The following is a 16929-nucleotide window of genomic DNA, read 5'->3' on the forward strand; positions in this document are numbered from 1 at the left end:
GGGTGCCCAGCGCTGCGGGGTGGGCAGCAGTACCTGACTCCCGGGTGCGTCCCAGCACCGAGTGGCTCCAAGGCCCCAAGCCGATGGCGTTGAAGGCTTGGACCTGCACCCGGTACTCGGTCCACTCCTCCAGGTCCTCGATGGTGTATTCCCGCTCCACGCGGTCGGGGATGACGTGCAGCGCCGGCTGCCCTCGCCCGTCCGAGCGCGCGTACCGGATCTTGTAGCCCACGGAGTCGGGGTTCCCGTTGTACTCCTGCTCCAGGAGTGGCTGGCCCAGACGGGCACCGTCACTCCCCAGCGCCCGCAGCCACCCCAGCCCCATCCCCACTCTCCCACATGCCCCCATGAGCCTTGTGCCCCCCTCCTTAGCGCCGTGTTCCCCCCCCTCACCATCCAGCGCAGCCACAGGCTGGTCTCACTGGCCGTCCTCAGGGTGACGTTGGCAGGTGCCACATCTGGGGGGGCCTGCAGGGTCTGGATCCTCCGGGAGGGCAGGCTGGGGGGGCTGGTACCCACGATGTTCACCTGCCGCATGCGGAAACTGAGAGACGAAAATGGGGTGGGGGGTCACGGCGGGGGGCGAGAGGGCTCCGGTCCCCCGGGCAGGGACACCGCGGCGCCGTCCTGGCCACTCGCCTGTAGTAGGTGTAGGGCTTCAGGTTGGGCACCTCCATGGAGCGGGCGTCGGGCTCGTTAGCCAGCTGGTGGACGAGCCCCCACTCTTCGGCCTCGCCACTCTGACCCACCTGCGGGACAGGAGTGGGGTGAGCTGCCCCCCCAGCACCCCCCCACTCCCCGCCAAGCTGGCCCGTACCTGCGCCTCCACCTGCCAGCGGGAGATGGAGGTTTTGCCGTCGTAGCCTGGGCGAAACTGGAGGGTGACGGAGCGGGGCCCGATGTTGGAGATGCCCAGGTTGGTGGGGGCACCGGGGAGCTCTGCGGGGAGAGGGCAGGGCAAGGAGGGGTGGCACCAGCCCCCCCAGCACCGTGCCCGCAGCCCGCCGGCATCCCCGTGCCACCGCGCTCACCTGGTGGCACCCCCGAGGAGATGGTGGAGGAGGAGAGCTGGCCCTGGCCCTTGGAGGTCATGGCAGCCACCTCGATGGTGTAGGTGGTGAGGGCGGTGAGGCCGGTGACGCGGTACTCCAGGGTGACGTTGGGCAGGTAATGGGTCACCCGCGTGTTGGTGCGGTTGTACTCCTCCCAGGAGATGCGGTAGCCTGGAAGGTGCCTCGGCAGGTCAGGGCCCCCCTTATCACCCACCCCCAGGAGCTGAGTGGGGCCAGGGGGAGATGCTGTGGGGCAGGAGGAGGACCAGGGGGAGATGCTGCAGGGTGGGAAGGGGATGAAGGGGAGATGCTGTGAGGTGGGAGGAGGACAAGAGGGAGATGCTGTGGGGTGGGAAGGGGACCAAGAGCAGATGCTGTGGGGCAGGAGATGCTGCGTGGAAGGAAGGGAACCAGGAGGAGATGCTGTGAGGCGGGAGGACAAGAGGGAGATGCTGCAGGGTGGGAAAGGGATGAAGGGGAGATGCTGCGGGGCAGGAGGGGGACCAGAGGGAGATGCTGCAGGGTGGGAGGGGGACCTGGGGGAGATGCTGTGGGGTAGGAGATGCTGCAGCGCAGGAGGGGGACCAGGGGAAGATGCTGTGGGGTGGGAGATGCTGCGGGGCAGGAGGGGGACTAGAGGGAAGATGCTGTGGAGTGGGAATGGGGCCGATGCAGGAGCCGGGTACCCGCCGGCACTCCCTCACCCGTCAGGATGCCGTTCTTCTCCAGTGGCTCCTGCCAGCTGACCTTCAGGGATGTGTCCAGGATGTCGCTGAAGCTGAGATGTCCCACGGGGCCAGGCACTGCCCAAAGACACCCAGGCTCAGCACCCAGCCGCGCACCCAAGGGCAGGAGCCCTCAGCACCCACGGGACCCCCAGAAGGAGCAACGGAGGGGGCTCCCCTCGGATGGGGCTTCCCACAGCTCGGCAGCACCCCCGTTCCACGTCCCCACCGGCAGCACCGGTGGGACCCAGTCGCCCATCTCGGGGCTGTCCCCACCCTCCCCGGCGTGGGCAGGGTCCGTCCCGCGGGCACGCAGAGCCTCCCCGTACCGTCCTCGTGGGTGCGCACCAGCTGGGGGGGGCTGCGCGGGCCGTCCCCCGGCGTGGTGAAGCAGAGCACCGAGGTGAAGTACTCGGCGAATTTCCGCAGCCCCGCCACGTAGCCCACGTGGACGCTGTCCTGGAAGTTGGGCCGCACCGTCACCACCGTCGCCTCTTCCTCGTGCTCCGGCTCCCAGGCGATGAGCTGCGGGAAGAAGGAGCTGGGACGCCGAAACCGGGCACATCGGTACCACAACCACCATCCTCCAGCACTCCGGGCCTCCTCGTATTTATTCAGAGGTGATTAAATATCAATTAACAGCGCAGGGAGCACTCGATGCCTTTAACAGAGCGTGTTTACCCGCACGAGCCGACACGGAGCGCGCGCTTTGTGATTAACTCCCATTGATAACGGCGCGTAATCACCCGCTCGCCTGCATTTAGGAGGGATGTTTGGGCATTTAATTGGTATTGTGCAAGATAGCCTATAGCAACTTAATTAAATACTAATTAGGCCCTAAAAATACTAATCAAAAATACTAAGTGGCATTTAATAAGAATGTTAAATATCCTACTTGCTGTGGTTATCTCATTCAGCGGCAATTAAATTCCTGAACTTCTTTTGAGTGGATTAAGAAACAAGTTTAATGTTTTAATTCAATTTAATTAATGTAAATTTGAATTAATTGCGATTTGGAATTAATTACAGAGCATGGGAGACTCCGAGCCCATGCAAGTGTTAAATCTCAGTAAATACTATTTTAACAGTCAGGCTGGAACCAATTAAAATCTGAGGTTTCGGCGCGGAGGAGTCGAGCCAGTTTGTGGAGGTCGGCCGAGGGGTTTCCCCCCGCCCCGGCTGTCCCGTTTTTGGGGACACCCACAGGAATCGCCCCTCACCTTGTACCCCTGGTTGATGCCGTTGATGAACTGGGGGCTGGGGGGGTTCCAGGTGAAGCGGATGGTGGTGGAGTTGGTGGCCTCGGCCTGCACGTTCCCCGGGGGCACGGTGGGGACTGCGGGGACAAAGGGACAGGTCACAGCGGCTCCCGCTGCGCGAGGTCCCCTCCATCAGCCAGGCACCCGCAGCGGGAGGACCCCGGGCACCCAGGGTGATGCCCCAAGTTGCCCCTGGCCCCCCCTCCCCAGCACATCCCAGTCCCCCAGGACTCCTGCCACTTGTCCCCAGCACCCCCACGGCACAGCCTAGTGAACACCAACCCCCTGCCCGTCCCTGCCCATCCCTGCCTACCTCCCTGCAGCGTCCACTCGGTCACCTTCATGCTGTACACCCCCAGGCCGGCGCTGTTGTACGCCGCCACCTCGATCTCGTAGTTGGTCCAGATGATGAGGTCCTCCAGGAGCAGGTTGTTGACGTCAGCGTTGGTGATGTTCTTGAACTGGTAGCCCACGGGCAACCCGGCCAGGCAGTACCTGCAGACCAGCGGTCGTCAGAGCTGCTGGTGTCCCCACTTAGCACCCCAGGATGCCGGGGATGGGACACCCGGTGCCCACCGGATGATGTAGCCCTTGAGGACACCGTTCTGGTGGCTCTCGGGGGGCGGCTGCCACTGGATCATGATGGACTGGTTGGTGCGGCCGCTGGCGATGACGTTCTGGGGGGGCGCGGAGGGGGGCTCCTCGGGCAGGGACACCCTGCAGGGGGACGAGGTGGGGGTGAGCACCCAATGCCGCCAGCCTCCCCTTGGGCCCCCCTGGCCACGTTTCACCTCTCCGTGTCCTTGCTGAACTGTCCCCTGCCCACGTCGTTCACGGCGCAGAGGCGGAACTGATAGGAGCGAGCAGGGACCAAGCCCCTCACCGCCACCGACGTCGACTCGGGGTCCACGCTGGCCAGCAGCACGGTCCAGGGCGCGTCTGTGGAAGCGGGGGGAGAGGTGGGGGGCAGCAGGGTGGAGTGTGGCATATTGGAGGACCCAACCTGCAGCACACCGGGGTCCCCTCCCCAGCTGATGAGTCCCACAGGGCCCAAGCTCCCCGCAGCACCCCTTGCCCCCCAGTGATGCCAGAGCCTGGGTTTTGCCCGGGGCCGGGGGTGCTGGAGCGCAGCCCCTTACTGTTTTCGGAGACCTCCACGACGTAGCGGAGCAGGGGGCTGTTGCCATCGAAGGGCTTGGCCCAGGTGAGGTTGATGGCCCGTTTCTCCAGGGGGCTGAGGGCGGCCACGGGGCTCTCAGGGGCGTGGGGGAGCTGCCTGGACGGGGAGGGGGGTTAGGGAGGGGGTGGTTAGGGAGGGGGTACAGCCCAGGGTGTGGGGTGCTGGTGGTGATGAGGGGTGGGGGGGGTCTCACCGGACGCGGAGGTGGGCACTGCGTGAGTCGTTGCCCCCAGCCGAGAGCACCTTGCAGGTGTACGTGCCGATGTCACCCGACCAGGTCTGGGAGATGTGGAGGGTGCCTGTCTCGTCCAGGCGCAGCCGTGGGCCACTCTCCGGGCTCAGCGGTGCCCCGTCCTTCTCCCAGACGTACCTGTACCAAGGAGGGGGACCCAGGAGTCCTGGCACCCTGCAGCCCCCCCCAACAAGGAGCGGGGACCAGGGGTCCCACCGACGTGCCAGGCTCCCCGTGCGCAGGGCACCAGGTGGCACTGCAGGACCAGCAGCGCAGGGCTGGCCATGGTAGCACCCCCCCATCTGCAGGCAGGCAGCCTTGGGAGGGGGGGCCCAGAACCCCCCCAAACCCTCCCAGTCCCGTCACACACACCTGACGTCCACGCTGGGGTCGTGGGTGACCCCGCAGCTCATGATGGCTTTGGTCCCCTTGATGACACTCTGGTCCTGGGGGGGGTCAGTGATGCGTGTCCTTGCTGCAGAGGTGGGGGGGACAGGGTGAGGTAGTGGCACTGCCCGGGGTGGCAGCAGCAGGGGACAGCCCACACTTGCACCCATCCAAACTGAGCAGCCACGTGCTGGTGCCCACCCTTGGCATCCCCAGGGAGCTCCATCCTGCACCACGCACGGCAGGAGACAGGCAGGGCCCATCCTGCCCCGGTTGCCCGCAAGCAGGGCACAGGCACAGCCAGGTGACATGGGCACGTTGGCAGGTGCCTTACCCCAGACAACCAGGTCGGCAGACGCCTCGTCCACGCCGCGGGAGTTGGTGGCCAGGCAGGCGTAGGTGCCGGCATCGGCGAGGTGCGCGGGGCTGACAAGCAGGCTGCCCGACTCCAGCAAGGTGAAGCGCGGGAGCTGCACCGAGCCGCTGGCCAGGATCCGCTCCCCTGGGCAAGACGGGGGAGCCCCATCAGCTCTCAGTGCCCCAGCCACCAGCCAACCAACTGATCCAGTGGCCACGGAGCCTGCAGAGTTTGCCCCGGGGCCATGCGGGCAGGCAGGGATGGGCAGAGCAGCCGCCCCAGCCCCTTTACCTTTCTGCCACGTGATGGCCGGGCGCGGAGCCCCCGAGGTCTCGCAGTTGAGGATCACGGACATGCCGTCGATCACCGTGCTGTCCTGGGGGCCCCTGGTGATGTTGGGGGCGATGCCTGCGGGGCGGACAGACACACGGCCACCGCTGAAGCTCTTCCTGGCACCCAGCCTGGGGCTGACCCACTCCGAGGGGAGTCCCACCCCCACGGGAGGGTGCATGGAGCCCAACTGGGGGGGTTCCAGGTTCCCCAGGGTGGGGGTGGCTGGCACCTACTGGTCACGGCCAAGTACGTGGTGGTCTGCACCTCGCCGGCTGCATTGCGGGCGAAGCACTGGAACATGCCGGTGTCGTCGGGGTCCAGCCCGCTGATCTGCAGGCTGCCGTCTGCCAGGAGCTGGAAGCGGGACAGCTTCTCCAGGTGGATGAGGGCAGCGTCCTTGTACCAGGCCATCTCGGGTGGCGGCACCCCTGCAAGGGCCGGGGCTCACGTCAGGCACACGGGGCCGCGGCATCACGGGGAGGGCAGCTGGGGAGCAGCTCACCTTTGGCTTGGCAGGGGATGGCCACCACCTTCTCCATCTCAGCCGTGATGTGCCTCTCCGGCTCCTTGACGAACTGCGGCGGCTCTGCAAAGGGAAACCCGGCGATGGGCAGGACCCACCATCAAACCACCCCCCCAGCGCTTCCCATCTCAGCCCCCGGGGCTGAGACCGCCCCCAACTCATTGCACGTGTGGTTTGGGCTCACCCAGGACGGAGAGGTAGGCGCCCTCGGCCACGGCGGGCACACTGCTGCTGCGGAGCACGGCCTCGCACTCGTAGTAGCCGCTGTCGCTCAGCGCGGGGTTGAGGATGGTGAGGCGGCGGCTGTAGTCGCTGATGCCGCTGGAGAGAGGCACCCCGTCCTTCTTCCAGATGATGTGCAGCTTGATCAGCGGCCTGGGGGCACCAGGAGCACGTCAAGAGCCAGCCCCAGCCCCCCAGCCCCTGAAAAATCCCCCCTTTTCTCCATCGCACGGGACCCAGGAGCCCTGCAGGGGGGAAGGAAGGGACCTGGGGGCACCCTGGGGCTGGGCGATGCCAACAGGGAGATGCCCTGTCCCTGTCCCGCCTGCCCCAACACTACTCGCCTGGCGTTGGCCACGCACTCCATGGTCACCTCCGAGGTCCCGGCCACCACGCTGGTGTTCCTGGGTGGGACAATGATGGTGGGTGCAATGGGATCAGCCGGGCCACCCACGTCTGGGGAGAAGGAGGCCAGAGGGACAGCCATCAGCACCCCCTGCTCACCCCCCTGGCACCCCAGCCAGGCTGATGGGGCACCCAAAACCCCCCTGGCTCACCCCAGCCAGGCTGACAGGGCACCCAAAGCCCCATCCCGCTCTGCCTGGCACAGAGGAGACAAAGGTGACAGGGACCAAAGGGCCACGGGCTCTGCTCTCCCGTGGGACGGGCAGGTCCAGCCCATCCCCCTGGCATCAGGGTATGTTCATAGCTCTCCCTAAGTCCTCTCCTCCCGCGGGAACCCCGTGGCACCCCATGGCCCCCGTGGCCACAGCGTGGCAGCGCTGGCCGGCGGGGAGGAGGGAGATGGGGAGTATATAAAGCAAAATGATTGCAACAATAAAAAACCCTCATGTAGGCACTGTAAAAATGTGATCGGCTTGAAAGCTGCTGATATAGCTGAATCCATAAACATGGGCTCCAGGTTGTTTATTACGCGCCGGGACGCCGAGGTACAGAAAAACAGATTAATGGGGCGGGAGGGGAAGGGGGACAGGCAGAGCCCTCTGCAGAAACGGATAAACTCCCCCACCCCAGAGCAGCGGGAGAGACGATGGGATGAGAGAACCGGGAGGACCGATGCCACTTTGGGGTGGGCTACCAAAACCTGAGCGGGGGCCAGGGGACCCTCGGCGAGGTTCTGCTGGGGCCAAGGGGAGCAGAGGGATGGGACCCAGGGGGGTCCCCCAGGCAGGGCAGGAGCGGGGCAGGGTGTCCCGCAGCAAAGTTGCTCCCCTTGGGGCTACGCTGCTCCATCCAGGGCACGGCCGGATCCTGCCCTGGCAGCGGGGCCGGAGCAGGGAGGCTCTGCCCGTGATACAATTAGCGCCTGCCAGCGCAGCCCAAAGTGCCTAAATAAATTTTGAGGCAGCTGAACTGTGAAGTCAGCAGAAGCCGGAGCCTCGGAAGAGATTTACTGCAAATTAAACCTGGGGGTGAGCCAGGCAGCGCGGGGGAAGTGGGGCTGGGGGGGGCGCAATGCCCCCCGCACTCACTGGCCACGCTCAGCGTGATGGGCTGGCTCGTCTTGTTGTCCCCGTTCTTGTCGTTCACCGCCTGCACGTAGTAACGTCCCGCGTCCGGGGCCACCGTGGAGAGGATGACGAGGGTGTTCTCCAGCGTGATGGCTCTGCAGGGACGAGCGGGTGGTGCGAGACGGGGATGAGAACCCGATGGGGACACTGAGGCAGCGAGCTGGGACCTGTGTTCCCCCACCCAGCACCCACTCGGGGCACCCACGTGGGACAGGCAGGCCCCCCAGCCTTCCTCCTGCCTGCCCCAGGCACCAGCCCTGGCTCAGTCCCAGACAAGAGCCAGGACTGAGCCCCACACCCCCCCCACCCAGCAGAGCACATCGGACGGTGCAGATTAATAGGAATTTTTTTTTTTTTTTCTTATGGAACGATCTAATCTGCTGGAAACATAAAATGGTTTGGGAAATATATTTTTTTACCATTAAATATGAGATAAAGGAGTTTTATCTCCTCAATCCTGCTTTGCAAATAGAAAGGAGACCAGTTCAATTCCTGCATAATGTGGGTTACAAATTCAATTCCCACACGCTGCGTCTGCCAGCGCCGGGCTCGCTGCTCCGGTAGTGCCGGGGCCTGCCGCAGCCCCACGGGGACACCCGGCACGCCGGCTGCCGCCCCGGCACGTGCTGTGTCCCTTTTGCCCGCCCTCCTCCCTCTTACTTTCTTTTTTTTTAAAAAAAAAAAAAATCATTTCCCCAATGACAAACAGAGCCATTAGTCGCCAAGCCTGTCTCCAGGTTTGCGCTCAAGACGTTTGTTAAACATCCTTATTGCAACACGGGTAATGCAGCCACCCCCGGATGCCGGGGGGGTGCTGGGGGGATATCGGGGGGATGCTGGGGGGCACTCACATGCGGCTGCTGGGGGAAATCTTCCGGCCATCGCGGAACCAGGTGACCTGGGGCTGGGGGAAGCTGGCGATGCGGGGGGCGCGGATGACGGCCGCCTCCCCGTGGGACACGCTCTGCTGCGTCTCACTGTCCTCGAAGCTCCCCATGTCTGCAAATAGGTGGGAAATCATGTCAGGGCTGGGGGGGGGGGTGGAAGGCAGGGGGCAATGCACCCCAGGAGACGCAGCAGGGTCCGGCTGGGGAGCAGGCTGGAGGCTACGGGGATGGGCTCCCCCAGGGGGCGCAGAGGGGCTGCCCTGGGCTCTGCTCCCCGCTCCTCTCCTGGGCTGGGGTGGTGGTGGGGCAGCTCGGGCCCCCCCACACTGCTCCTGCGTGCCCAGGGCTGTTCACCCCCCGCTCCAGCGCTGCAGCACCCGGAGCTGCACAGCCCCGTCACCCCCACCAAGGATGGGGTGCAGCCGTGGCAGGGAGGGCTCAGTCCCAGGGTTCCCCGGCATCTCCCCCTGCCCCAGCCCCTGGCCCAGCGCCGGCAGCATCCTGGCACGACCTTGGCTCCGCGGGCAAGGTTGGGGCACCCGCTGCCTCCATCCTGCCCGGCCCTTCGCAGGCTGGAAGTGCACAGCAGTTGAAAACGGAGGGAAGCAGGGTGCATGGAGAAGCAGGGGGGGTAGGGGATTTTTATTGACTTCCCTTAATTGCTGTAATTAAAAACATGTAAAGAATCTTTTTTTAACGACTTTGCCATTATCATTAGTTGTTAGCACAGCTGCCTTATTAATTTCTCATTAGCTTCCTGATCTGTCATAGCTCCTCAGGAAGGGGTTTAAGGGGACAGGACGGGGGGCATCCTGCTGGGGAAGGGGTGACAGAGAGGGAGCAAGTCCCCTGGGGCGCAGAGCCAGCGTCCTGGGCCTCAGCACCCTCCTGTCCTGCTTAAACCCCCCCACGGTGCCTCTGCATCACCCCCCCAGCGCAGCCCCCCAGGCTCTGGCCTATCCCACTTGGGTCCTCTCGTTGGCAGGATCCGTGCCGAGCCGGAGCAGCAGCACCGGGGACCAAGTCCCCAGCCCGGCTGCCCTCGCTTCGGCGCTGACGGATGCAGCCGCCCGGCCCCTGTTTGCTTTCAGTAACGATTATAAACGGTGTTTGCTCTCCGCGCAGCCGGCGAGGAGCGGGGCTGCTTTCACACTGCCAAGTGTTTCACCCCTCCAGGGAGCTGGAACCGCCTGCCTGGACGCGGTGCTGCGGGTTTCCCAGCCCCAGCGCTCTCTGCCTGCACCCCCACACCCTGCCCTGCCCGTGGGGTGCCCCCCTGCACCCCCAACCACCACAGCCCAACAGGGAAGAGGCAACAACAGCCCCATCGCTGCCAGCATCACTGCAAGGATGCTCCAGACTTGTGTGCTGGCCACGGGGTGCAGCAAAGCCTGAGCCATTCTGCGGCTGGGTGTCCCCAGCTCGTCCCCCCCCGTCACTTACAGGCCACCTGCACCTCGGTCTGGCGCTGCAGGAGGGCTCCCAGCCGGTTGCGGACGATGCAGCGGTAGAAGCCAGCATGCGTGCGGTCCAGTGACGTGATCATGTACCTGCAGGAGAGAGGAGCCACCTCAGCGGGGCGGGGGGACACATCCAAATCACTGTCCCAGCCCCCGAGAGAGGCTGCAGGTCCTACACAACCCCCATGTGAACTGCTGGGCAGCAACCCCTGCGCCGGGTGCCAGCTCCTTCCCCGAGCAGCGGCTGCTGGGGTTGTGAACATGCGTGTCCATGTGTGTCCGTGCAGGCACATGTGCACACACACACGTGTGGGCACGCTGGGGAGATGACACAGTGTCCCTCGCCACCGCAGAGAGGAGCTGCTTTCGCTCCGGTGGCCCGGTGCAGGGAGGGGGATGTGGATGGTGGTGGCTTCGAGCTGTCAGAAGCAGAGGTGGCTGCTGGGGACCTGGCACCCGCTGTCCTGACCCCTGCGCTGAGCCACAGCGGTGCGTGGCAGAGGCACGCCAGGGGCTGCTGGGGTCTGCCGGGGTCTCTCCACCTCGGCCCCGCATGCAGCCGAGCCCAGCACCACTCCAATTAGCCAGGGCTGAGCTGCCTTATCATCCCCAGCCACTGCTCTTATCAGCTGCCAGCAGCTGATAAGCAGATAAAGGAAATAACCACATCTCGACTCGCCCAGAGCATCACCCTGGGTCCCTAAGATGGACCCGGTTGCCACCAGACCCACCCCGAGCAGCCCCCACCCCCAGGAGGGACGCATCACCAGCTCCATCACCCCCCAAAAGCGGCTGGACCACCCCCCCCGCCCCACCAGCCTCACAGATGGGTGACCCTGGGGGGGACAAGCAGGCACCGCAGCACCACCTTCCCGATGGGGAGCGCTCGGAGATAAAGCAGAGAGGGAATAAATAAGCAAGCTCAACCCTCCTTGCCCAAAATCTAATCTCACATTAAAACACGCCGCGGGCTGTTTCGGCAAAGCTTTGTTTGTTCTTTTGATAACTGAGCGTAAATTAAACTTTCATAAGACACAAGGAGCACGTCCCCTCTGCCGGGAAGCCCCTGTGCCCACCTCCCCAGTGCAGGAGATGGTGCCGGGGACACGGGGCTCCCCTCACCCACCAGCACAGCGTGGCTGACACCCACCCCCCCACCCACGTGGCGTGCCGGGGGTCACCCATCCCTGCGGGAGAAGGGAGGATGCCCGTTGGGAACGAGTCCTTGAGTGTCACGGCTGATATTTAAAAATGATCCCTGGAGGCTTTAAATAAGATATTTCAATTCCATGGAGCTGTCAGGAACTGATGCGGACACCAGGAATAATGGGCCCGCTCTCCTTGGTGTGTCCTCATTAATAAATCACACGCAGACGCCGTGACTCCTAAAGACACGTGCGCACGCGGGTGGACGGATGGACACTCGCTGACGCTCATCTGTCCCCGCGCAGACCCCCCTGCGTGGCCACCTCCTCACTGCCACGCCCCCCCCCCCCCAAAACCCCTCACCCTGGGAGGGGGGGGCTGCCGCAAAGCCCCCAGCCCAGCCCGTGAGCCACCCTGTGGCACCCAAACTGCTCCCTCCCCTCCCTCAGGGCTCACGTGCACCCACGTGCGGAGCAGCACCCACTGACACGCAGCCCCACGGCACCGCCTTGTCCCCACACGCTGGGAGCCAGGACACCTCCGTGGGCACCGGGAGCCTTCGCCCTGCCGTTGGGGACGCCCCCACAGCCCCAATTAACGGCGCCTCGTCCCTGTGCCACCAGAGCTGGAGGAGCTATTAAGGAGCCGAGCTTGTGCACGCACCTAAGCGGCTGAAAATAGCTGGGAGAAAGGAAATCAATTACCGGGCGCAGCCTGGCCCGCAGTCATTAACCAAATACGAGCAGAGATTTTGTTCTCTGCCGCTCAGCTTCCACCGAGGCTTTTATCCAAGACCGCTCTGATTTGATTTCCTTCCCCCATCACGCCCAGCTGTAACCGGTCACCGATTTCACCCCTTCGCAGGGCGATGTGCTGCGGGCAGGAGGAGGGGTGAGGCTTGCAGCCCCAGCACCCCACGCAGCCCCCCCAGTTTGAGCAAGCTGGAGCAGCCACGGTTGCTCCTCCGTGGCCAGGAGCTCCTGGCTCCCCCGTGCAAGCTTCGGGCTGATCCCACGTCGGGGTGGCTTTTTTGCCCCATCCACTGACCCAGAGGCAGGTTTTGCGCCGTGTGAGTGGGGCTGGAGGTCCGGCCGTGCTCCCGGCACAGCCCTTGCTGCTGACTCGGCTGTTTCAGGGGTTTGGTTTGGAAAGACGGAGGTTGACAGGGCATCGTCTGCAGGGAAAAGCGCTTCCGAAGCAAGGAGTGACCCCAGGCTTCAAAAAAAATGCACTGATGGCAAAGAGCAGCGGACTCCAGGGTGGGTCAGGAAGCGGCTGTGCCACGCTCAGCCCCGGGGTCAGGAGGGGGCTCCGGAGCCAGGAGCTCGGTGCCGGGGGAGCGGCGGGTTTGCAGAAGCAGCCGGCCAGCGGAAGGCTTTTGGCACCGGATCGATCTGACAGATGGATGTGCTGCACCTCGGGAACGACGACCTCTCCATCCATCCATCCATCCACCCACCCACCCAGCAGCTCCCCCGTGGCGAGACAGGGCCCAGCGCCGCCATCAGCCGGAACCCCCCCACCTCACCGCGTGACCCTGGCAAGGCACCGGCACCGCCGAAACGCTCGGCACGGCAGAGCTGCTGCCGGTGCCGCGAGGGCCCTGCTCCGGCAGAGCGATACCCCGGCTGCTGCTCCCGGCTCTATTATTGTAGGGTTGCTGAGAAGCGCGGGGCTGACGCTGCCGAATTATTATTAGATTGAGGGGGTGGAGAGGGGCCGGGAAAAGCATCAGCCAAAGGATTTGATCCATCAAATTGAAAGCCAGAAGAGTGCAGAAATCTGTGTGGTTCTTCCAATGTCACCCAGTAACACCAACAGCTGGATCGGATTTTGGATATAAGCACATCGGCACGGTCCTCTTTGATTAATATCCTGTATAACGACTAATTAATTGTAGAGGGGACATGTATTTGAATAGTTACTGTGCAATAATGAAATGTCAAGTGAGCATTAAAACACACTTAGCAAAGGTTTAACGACTCCCAGCATCCGCGCCACGCGCCCCAGCACCTCCGCCCGCGCCCAGCCACGGCGCTGGGCTGCCGCTCAATATGTTTTTAAATAACCCCCCTGGTATTTCATCAGCCCCTGTTAACTGTATTATTGGATCTCAATTAGCTCCTGATTGGAAAGCGTTCCGTTTTGACACGCGCGGCCGGAGCCGCCGCCTCTTCGCTTGCCGATAGTGTTTCCCTTCGGTCAGGGGAATTCGGCGGGTGCCGGCAGCCCTGTAAATCGCTGCCTCAATTGGCCCTGCCAGAACAATGAGCCATTTAATAATTAATGCCCACCTATTAATCTGCCACCCTCCTGCAGAGCAGAGAGGGGAGCGAGCACACAAGCCTCAATCCGTGTTGTGGCATCCGGAAGGCTCCGGTGGGTCCCTCACCAGGAGCTCGGTCACCGCCACCACCCAGCTCAGGTGGCATCTTTGGGTCTGAGAGTGCCCCACGGGTCTCCTCGCTGAGCCCATGTGAGGTCCCAGCGAGGAGATCCCTCCATCCCCTTCCCCCCACGCCTCCTGCCAGCCCCGATGCCCACGCAGCTCCCGGCAATCGCTGCCGCTTGCTCACACCCACCCCCTCCATGTTCCCCTCAAAGCCCAGCAAGGCAGAGGGAGAGGCAGGAGCCTTCACAGCACCAGCATCCCCAGTAAAGCCCACCCAGTGCTGCCCAGTACCGGCCTGGCACTGCCTCACCGCCACTCCTGGGGCTTTGCCACAGGTGACAATGCCAAATGTGAAGCTGGCCAGGGTGGAGCCACAGGCACCAGGAGCTCACTGCTGAGCTCCCACTCAGCCTGCCTGCAACCCCCCTGATATTTATCAGCTCCCATTAATTATATTATTGAATGGCAATTAGCTCCCCGGGGAGAGGGCTGTGCTTCACACCTGGGCTGGCAAAGAGCTGGTCCAGCCGTGCTCCCGGCGAGCACAGGCACAGGTTGGGGTGAACCGCCCCGTTTTCCCCCAGGTCTGTGATTTTGAAAGGGTCCTGGCTCCATATTTTACATAATTTGGGGACAAAGTATGGCCACCAAACATCTGGGGTCCTCAAAAGGCCACAAAGACTTGAGGGGGGTCCCATGCGTGCAGCATGCCGTGTTCCCTGCGTCCCCAGGGGACATGCACCCTAAAACACCCCAACCCAGCAGGCTGGGGGGTCCAAACAGCCCCAAATCATCCCCTCCTCGGTGAGCCCATGCAGGGCGGCTCCTGCCAACCCTCCCCACGCACGGGAGCAGACAGAGGGGACACGACATGCTGGAAACCAACCCTGGAGCTCGGGGCGGGGGGCTTGGGGAGGGGCTGGAGGCGTTGTGCTGTGCCCAAAAAAGCCAGGACAGCGCCGGGAGCTCAGTCGTGCAGACCTTGCTTTGCTGGGGGAAGGCACGATGAGCGCCGCGGCGGCAAAGCCGGCCAGCGTCGGCGATGGAATTACACCTTCCCAGGCTCCGAGCTCCCAGCAAAGGGGATCTGGGCTCTTGGGAAGAGGCAGGGGATCCTTTAGTAGCTGCTGGGCTCCCGCACCAGCTGCAGAGGGACGTGGGGAGGGGAAAGAGGGCTGATTTAGTAGATAGAAGATGCATCTCTATGGATGGGAGTCTGTCCAGAGGTAATCTATGTGTAAGGTAATTTCTGAAGGCAGCAGGACTCGATGCAACCCTTAATAGGACAATCTCATGTGATAAATTACCAGCCTCAACTAATCTGCATGTTAAATTTCTTGTATGAGAAATAAATATCCTCAATTCACCAGAGAAGCGCTTTCCTTCCGAGGATTTCATTAAAGACATCAAGCTGCCTGATTTGCATGTTATGATTCCTCATACGAGAAGAAGTCAGGCTCTGGAGAGCTCGCAGGAGAGCCCAGCACCGGCGAGATTATGCACGGAAAAACAGAGCTGGCCCCGGAGAGCACAGTGCTGGCGTGCCAGGGCACGGGAGCGGAGCGCGGGGGCAAGGCTCCGCCGCCCGCCCGCCCTGCCGTCACCTTAATGAAGGTCCCAGTGAGCATCGGAGGGGACGGGGTCTTGCTGTGGGGTCCCCAGGAGCAGGAGGCAACTGGGGTCCCATGGGAGAGCTGCCTCCACGCACCCCACGCAACGGAGGCAGCGAGTGGGTGAAGGCAGGCTGGTCCCTGATCACCTGCCATCCCCAGGGATGCTCCCGGCATGGGGACGGGTCACTGTGCCTGCGGACCCCAATCCCTCCGTGGTCCCCGATCGCGCTTGACCCCCCCAGGGATGCTCCTGAGGGAGGCTGGCTCCGCAGGCACATGGAGCCGAGGTGGTCCCCAAGCCCCCCGTCGTCCCCAAGGATGCTCCCGAGGGCTTGGCTCCACTTGCCCGCAGCAGCACTGCCTTAGCCCTCGCCAGCTCAGGGCCAGGGCCCGGCCAAGCCCGTTCCCCACCTGCCCTTCGTCGCACGCCAACAAGTCGCTGGGGTGGCAAGCTGGTGGCTGAATCGCTGCGGGAAGGAAAAGGGCGGTCGCCATGGAAACGTGCTGCCAAACTGGGAGAGCGGCTCCTTCCCTTAAAACGTGGCGTGAGCTTGTCTGACCATCAGATGAGGATGAACCAGGATGGGGAGCGTGGGGCCGAGGGGGTGTGAGCCCCAGCCCACAGCCCCCAGGAAAATGGGTAAAACACACAAGGGCGGCTGCCAGCAGGATGCCCTGCGGCAGGGGAGGATTTGGGGAGGAGCGGGGAGGACATCGAGGACAAAATGCTCGGTGACATGCTGTCCTGCCTGGGAACCACAAGGTGATGCCACCAAGCCTGGCCGGCACCCCAGACACGGCCCCCCACCCCCCAGCACATGCTGCAGAGCTTGGTGCGTCCTGTCACGGGCACGGCCAGGCCCTGGGGAAGGTCCCTCCTGCCCCTGGAGTGGGGACACGCTGGGGGGCACGTGCCAGCCCCGAGCTGGGGGCGGGGACTGGCTGCACCCCACACCCCTCACCCACGCTGCTGGAATATGACCCCTGCACGGACAGGAGCATCCCTGAGCGTCCCCGGCCATCAGCACCAGCCCTCCTCTCTCCAAGGATTACTCTGTTTCTAAACTCGTTAACTTTTAATTACTACCTTCCCACTGCCTGAGCAGGCTGGCTCCGTGCCACCGACATCTCTATTAAAATTCAATTTCTGCCCATCATAACTAATTTTGGTACTTCGCCTTCCTCACCAGCAGCCTTCAGTTCCAGGCAAGATGTCCAAACTCTCATCGTGACACGTTAAATCCCCGCGGGGACCCGGGGACAGGCAGCAACGCCGATGCCAGCGGGTTGCGTCCTCGCCGCGGCGAGGACGGGTTAAAGCCAGGCAGCGATTTGCATAGAGGCTGTTTGCTTCATTAGCTGCGTTTGTTTGGGTTTTCCCCATGTGTGTGTTTATTTTCTCGCTTCCTTCCTTAATCCTTTCTGGCTGGATGCTGGAGCCGGAGGCGGGGGCCAGGGGGCTCAGGGGGAAGGGAGTCACCTTGGCGCGGGGACTGCGTGGCGCAGGACTCCGGGTGGCCCAGAGCAGAGACATGAGCGCTGGCCTCCTTCCTGCGCAAGGGTAAACTGAGGGACGGAGCAAACCCAGGAGCAGAGTGGAAGCCAGGAGTCCCCGTTCTGGGTTTGGA

The 16929-nt window shown here is 63.3% G+C and overlaps 1 protein-coding gene across 2 annotated transcripts in view; it reads right to left on the reverse strand.

Annotated features, from left to right (window-relative positions):
• SDK2 (sidekick cell adhesion molecule 2) overlaps nt 1-16929 on the reverse strand; it is a 49156-nt gene that overhangs the window by 11386 nt on the left and 20841 nt on the right. Inside the window, exons 3-25 of one of the 2 annotated variants that reach the window (XM_074889263.1) lie at nt 10134-10240; nt 8655-8802; nt 7765-7898; nt 6616-6727; nt 6234-6424; nt 6029-6112; nt 5760-5954; nt 5485-5601; nt 5170-5337; nt 4821-4923; nt 4410-4586; nt 4176-4312; nt 3828-3975; nt 3613-3753; nt 3350-3531; nt 2998-3113; nt 2107-2302; nt 1757-1855; nt 1032-1223; nt 818-939; nt 640-749; nt 394-544; nt 34-271 (exon numbers count right to left, since the gene is read on the reverse strand). In XM_074889263.1, the coding sequence (XP_074745364.1) occupies nt 34-271; nt 394-544; nt 640-749; nt 818-939; nt 1032-1223; nt 1757-1855; nt 2107-2302; nt 2998-3113; nt 3350-3531; nt 3613-3753; nt 3828-3975; nt 4176-4312; nt 4410-4586; nt 4821-4923; nt 5170-5337; nt 5485-5601; nt 5760-5954; nt 6029-6112; nt 6234-6424; nt 6616-6727; nt 7765-7898; nt 8655-8802; nt 10134-10240 (3368 nt within the window). The remainder of the gene's footprint in view (nt 1-33; nt 272-393; nt 545-639; nt 750-817; nt 940-1031; nt 1224-1756; nt 1856-2106; nt 2303-2997; nt 3114-3349; nt 3532-3612; nt 3754-3827; nt 3976-4175; nt 4313-4409; nt 4587-4820; nt 4924-5169; nt 5338-5484; nt 5602-5759; nt 5955-6028; nt 6113-6233; nt 6425-6615; nt 6728-7764; nt 7899-8654; nt 8803-10133; nt 10241-16929) is intronic. The other variant, XM_074889264.1, reaches the window with a different exon arrangement.

The sequence above is a fragment of the Strix uralensis genome, chromosome 19 (assembly GCF_047716275.1).
Source record: "Strix uralensis isolate ZFMK-TIS-50842 chromosome 19, bStrUra1, whole genome shotgun sequence".
In the NCBI taxonomy this organism is placed as follows: Eukaryota; Metazoa; Chordata; class Aves; order Strigiformes; family Strigidae; genus Strix; species Strix uralensis.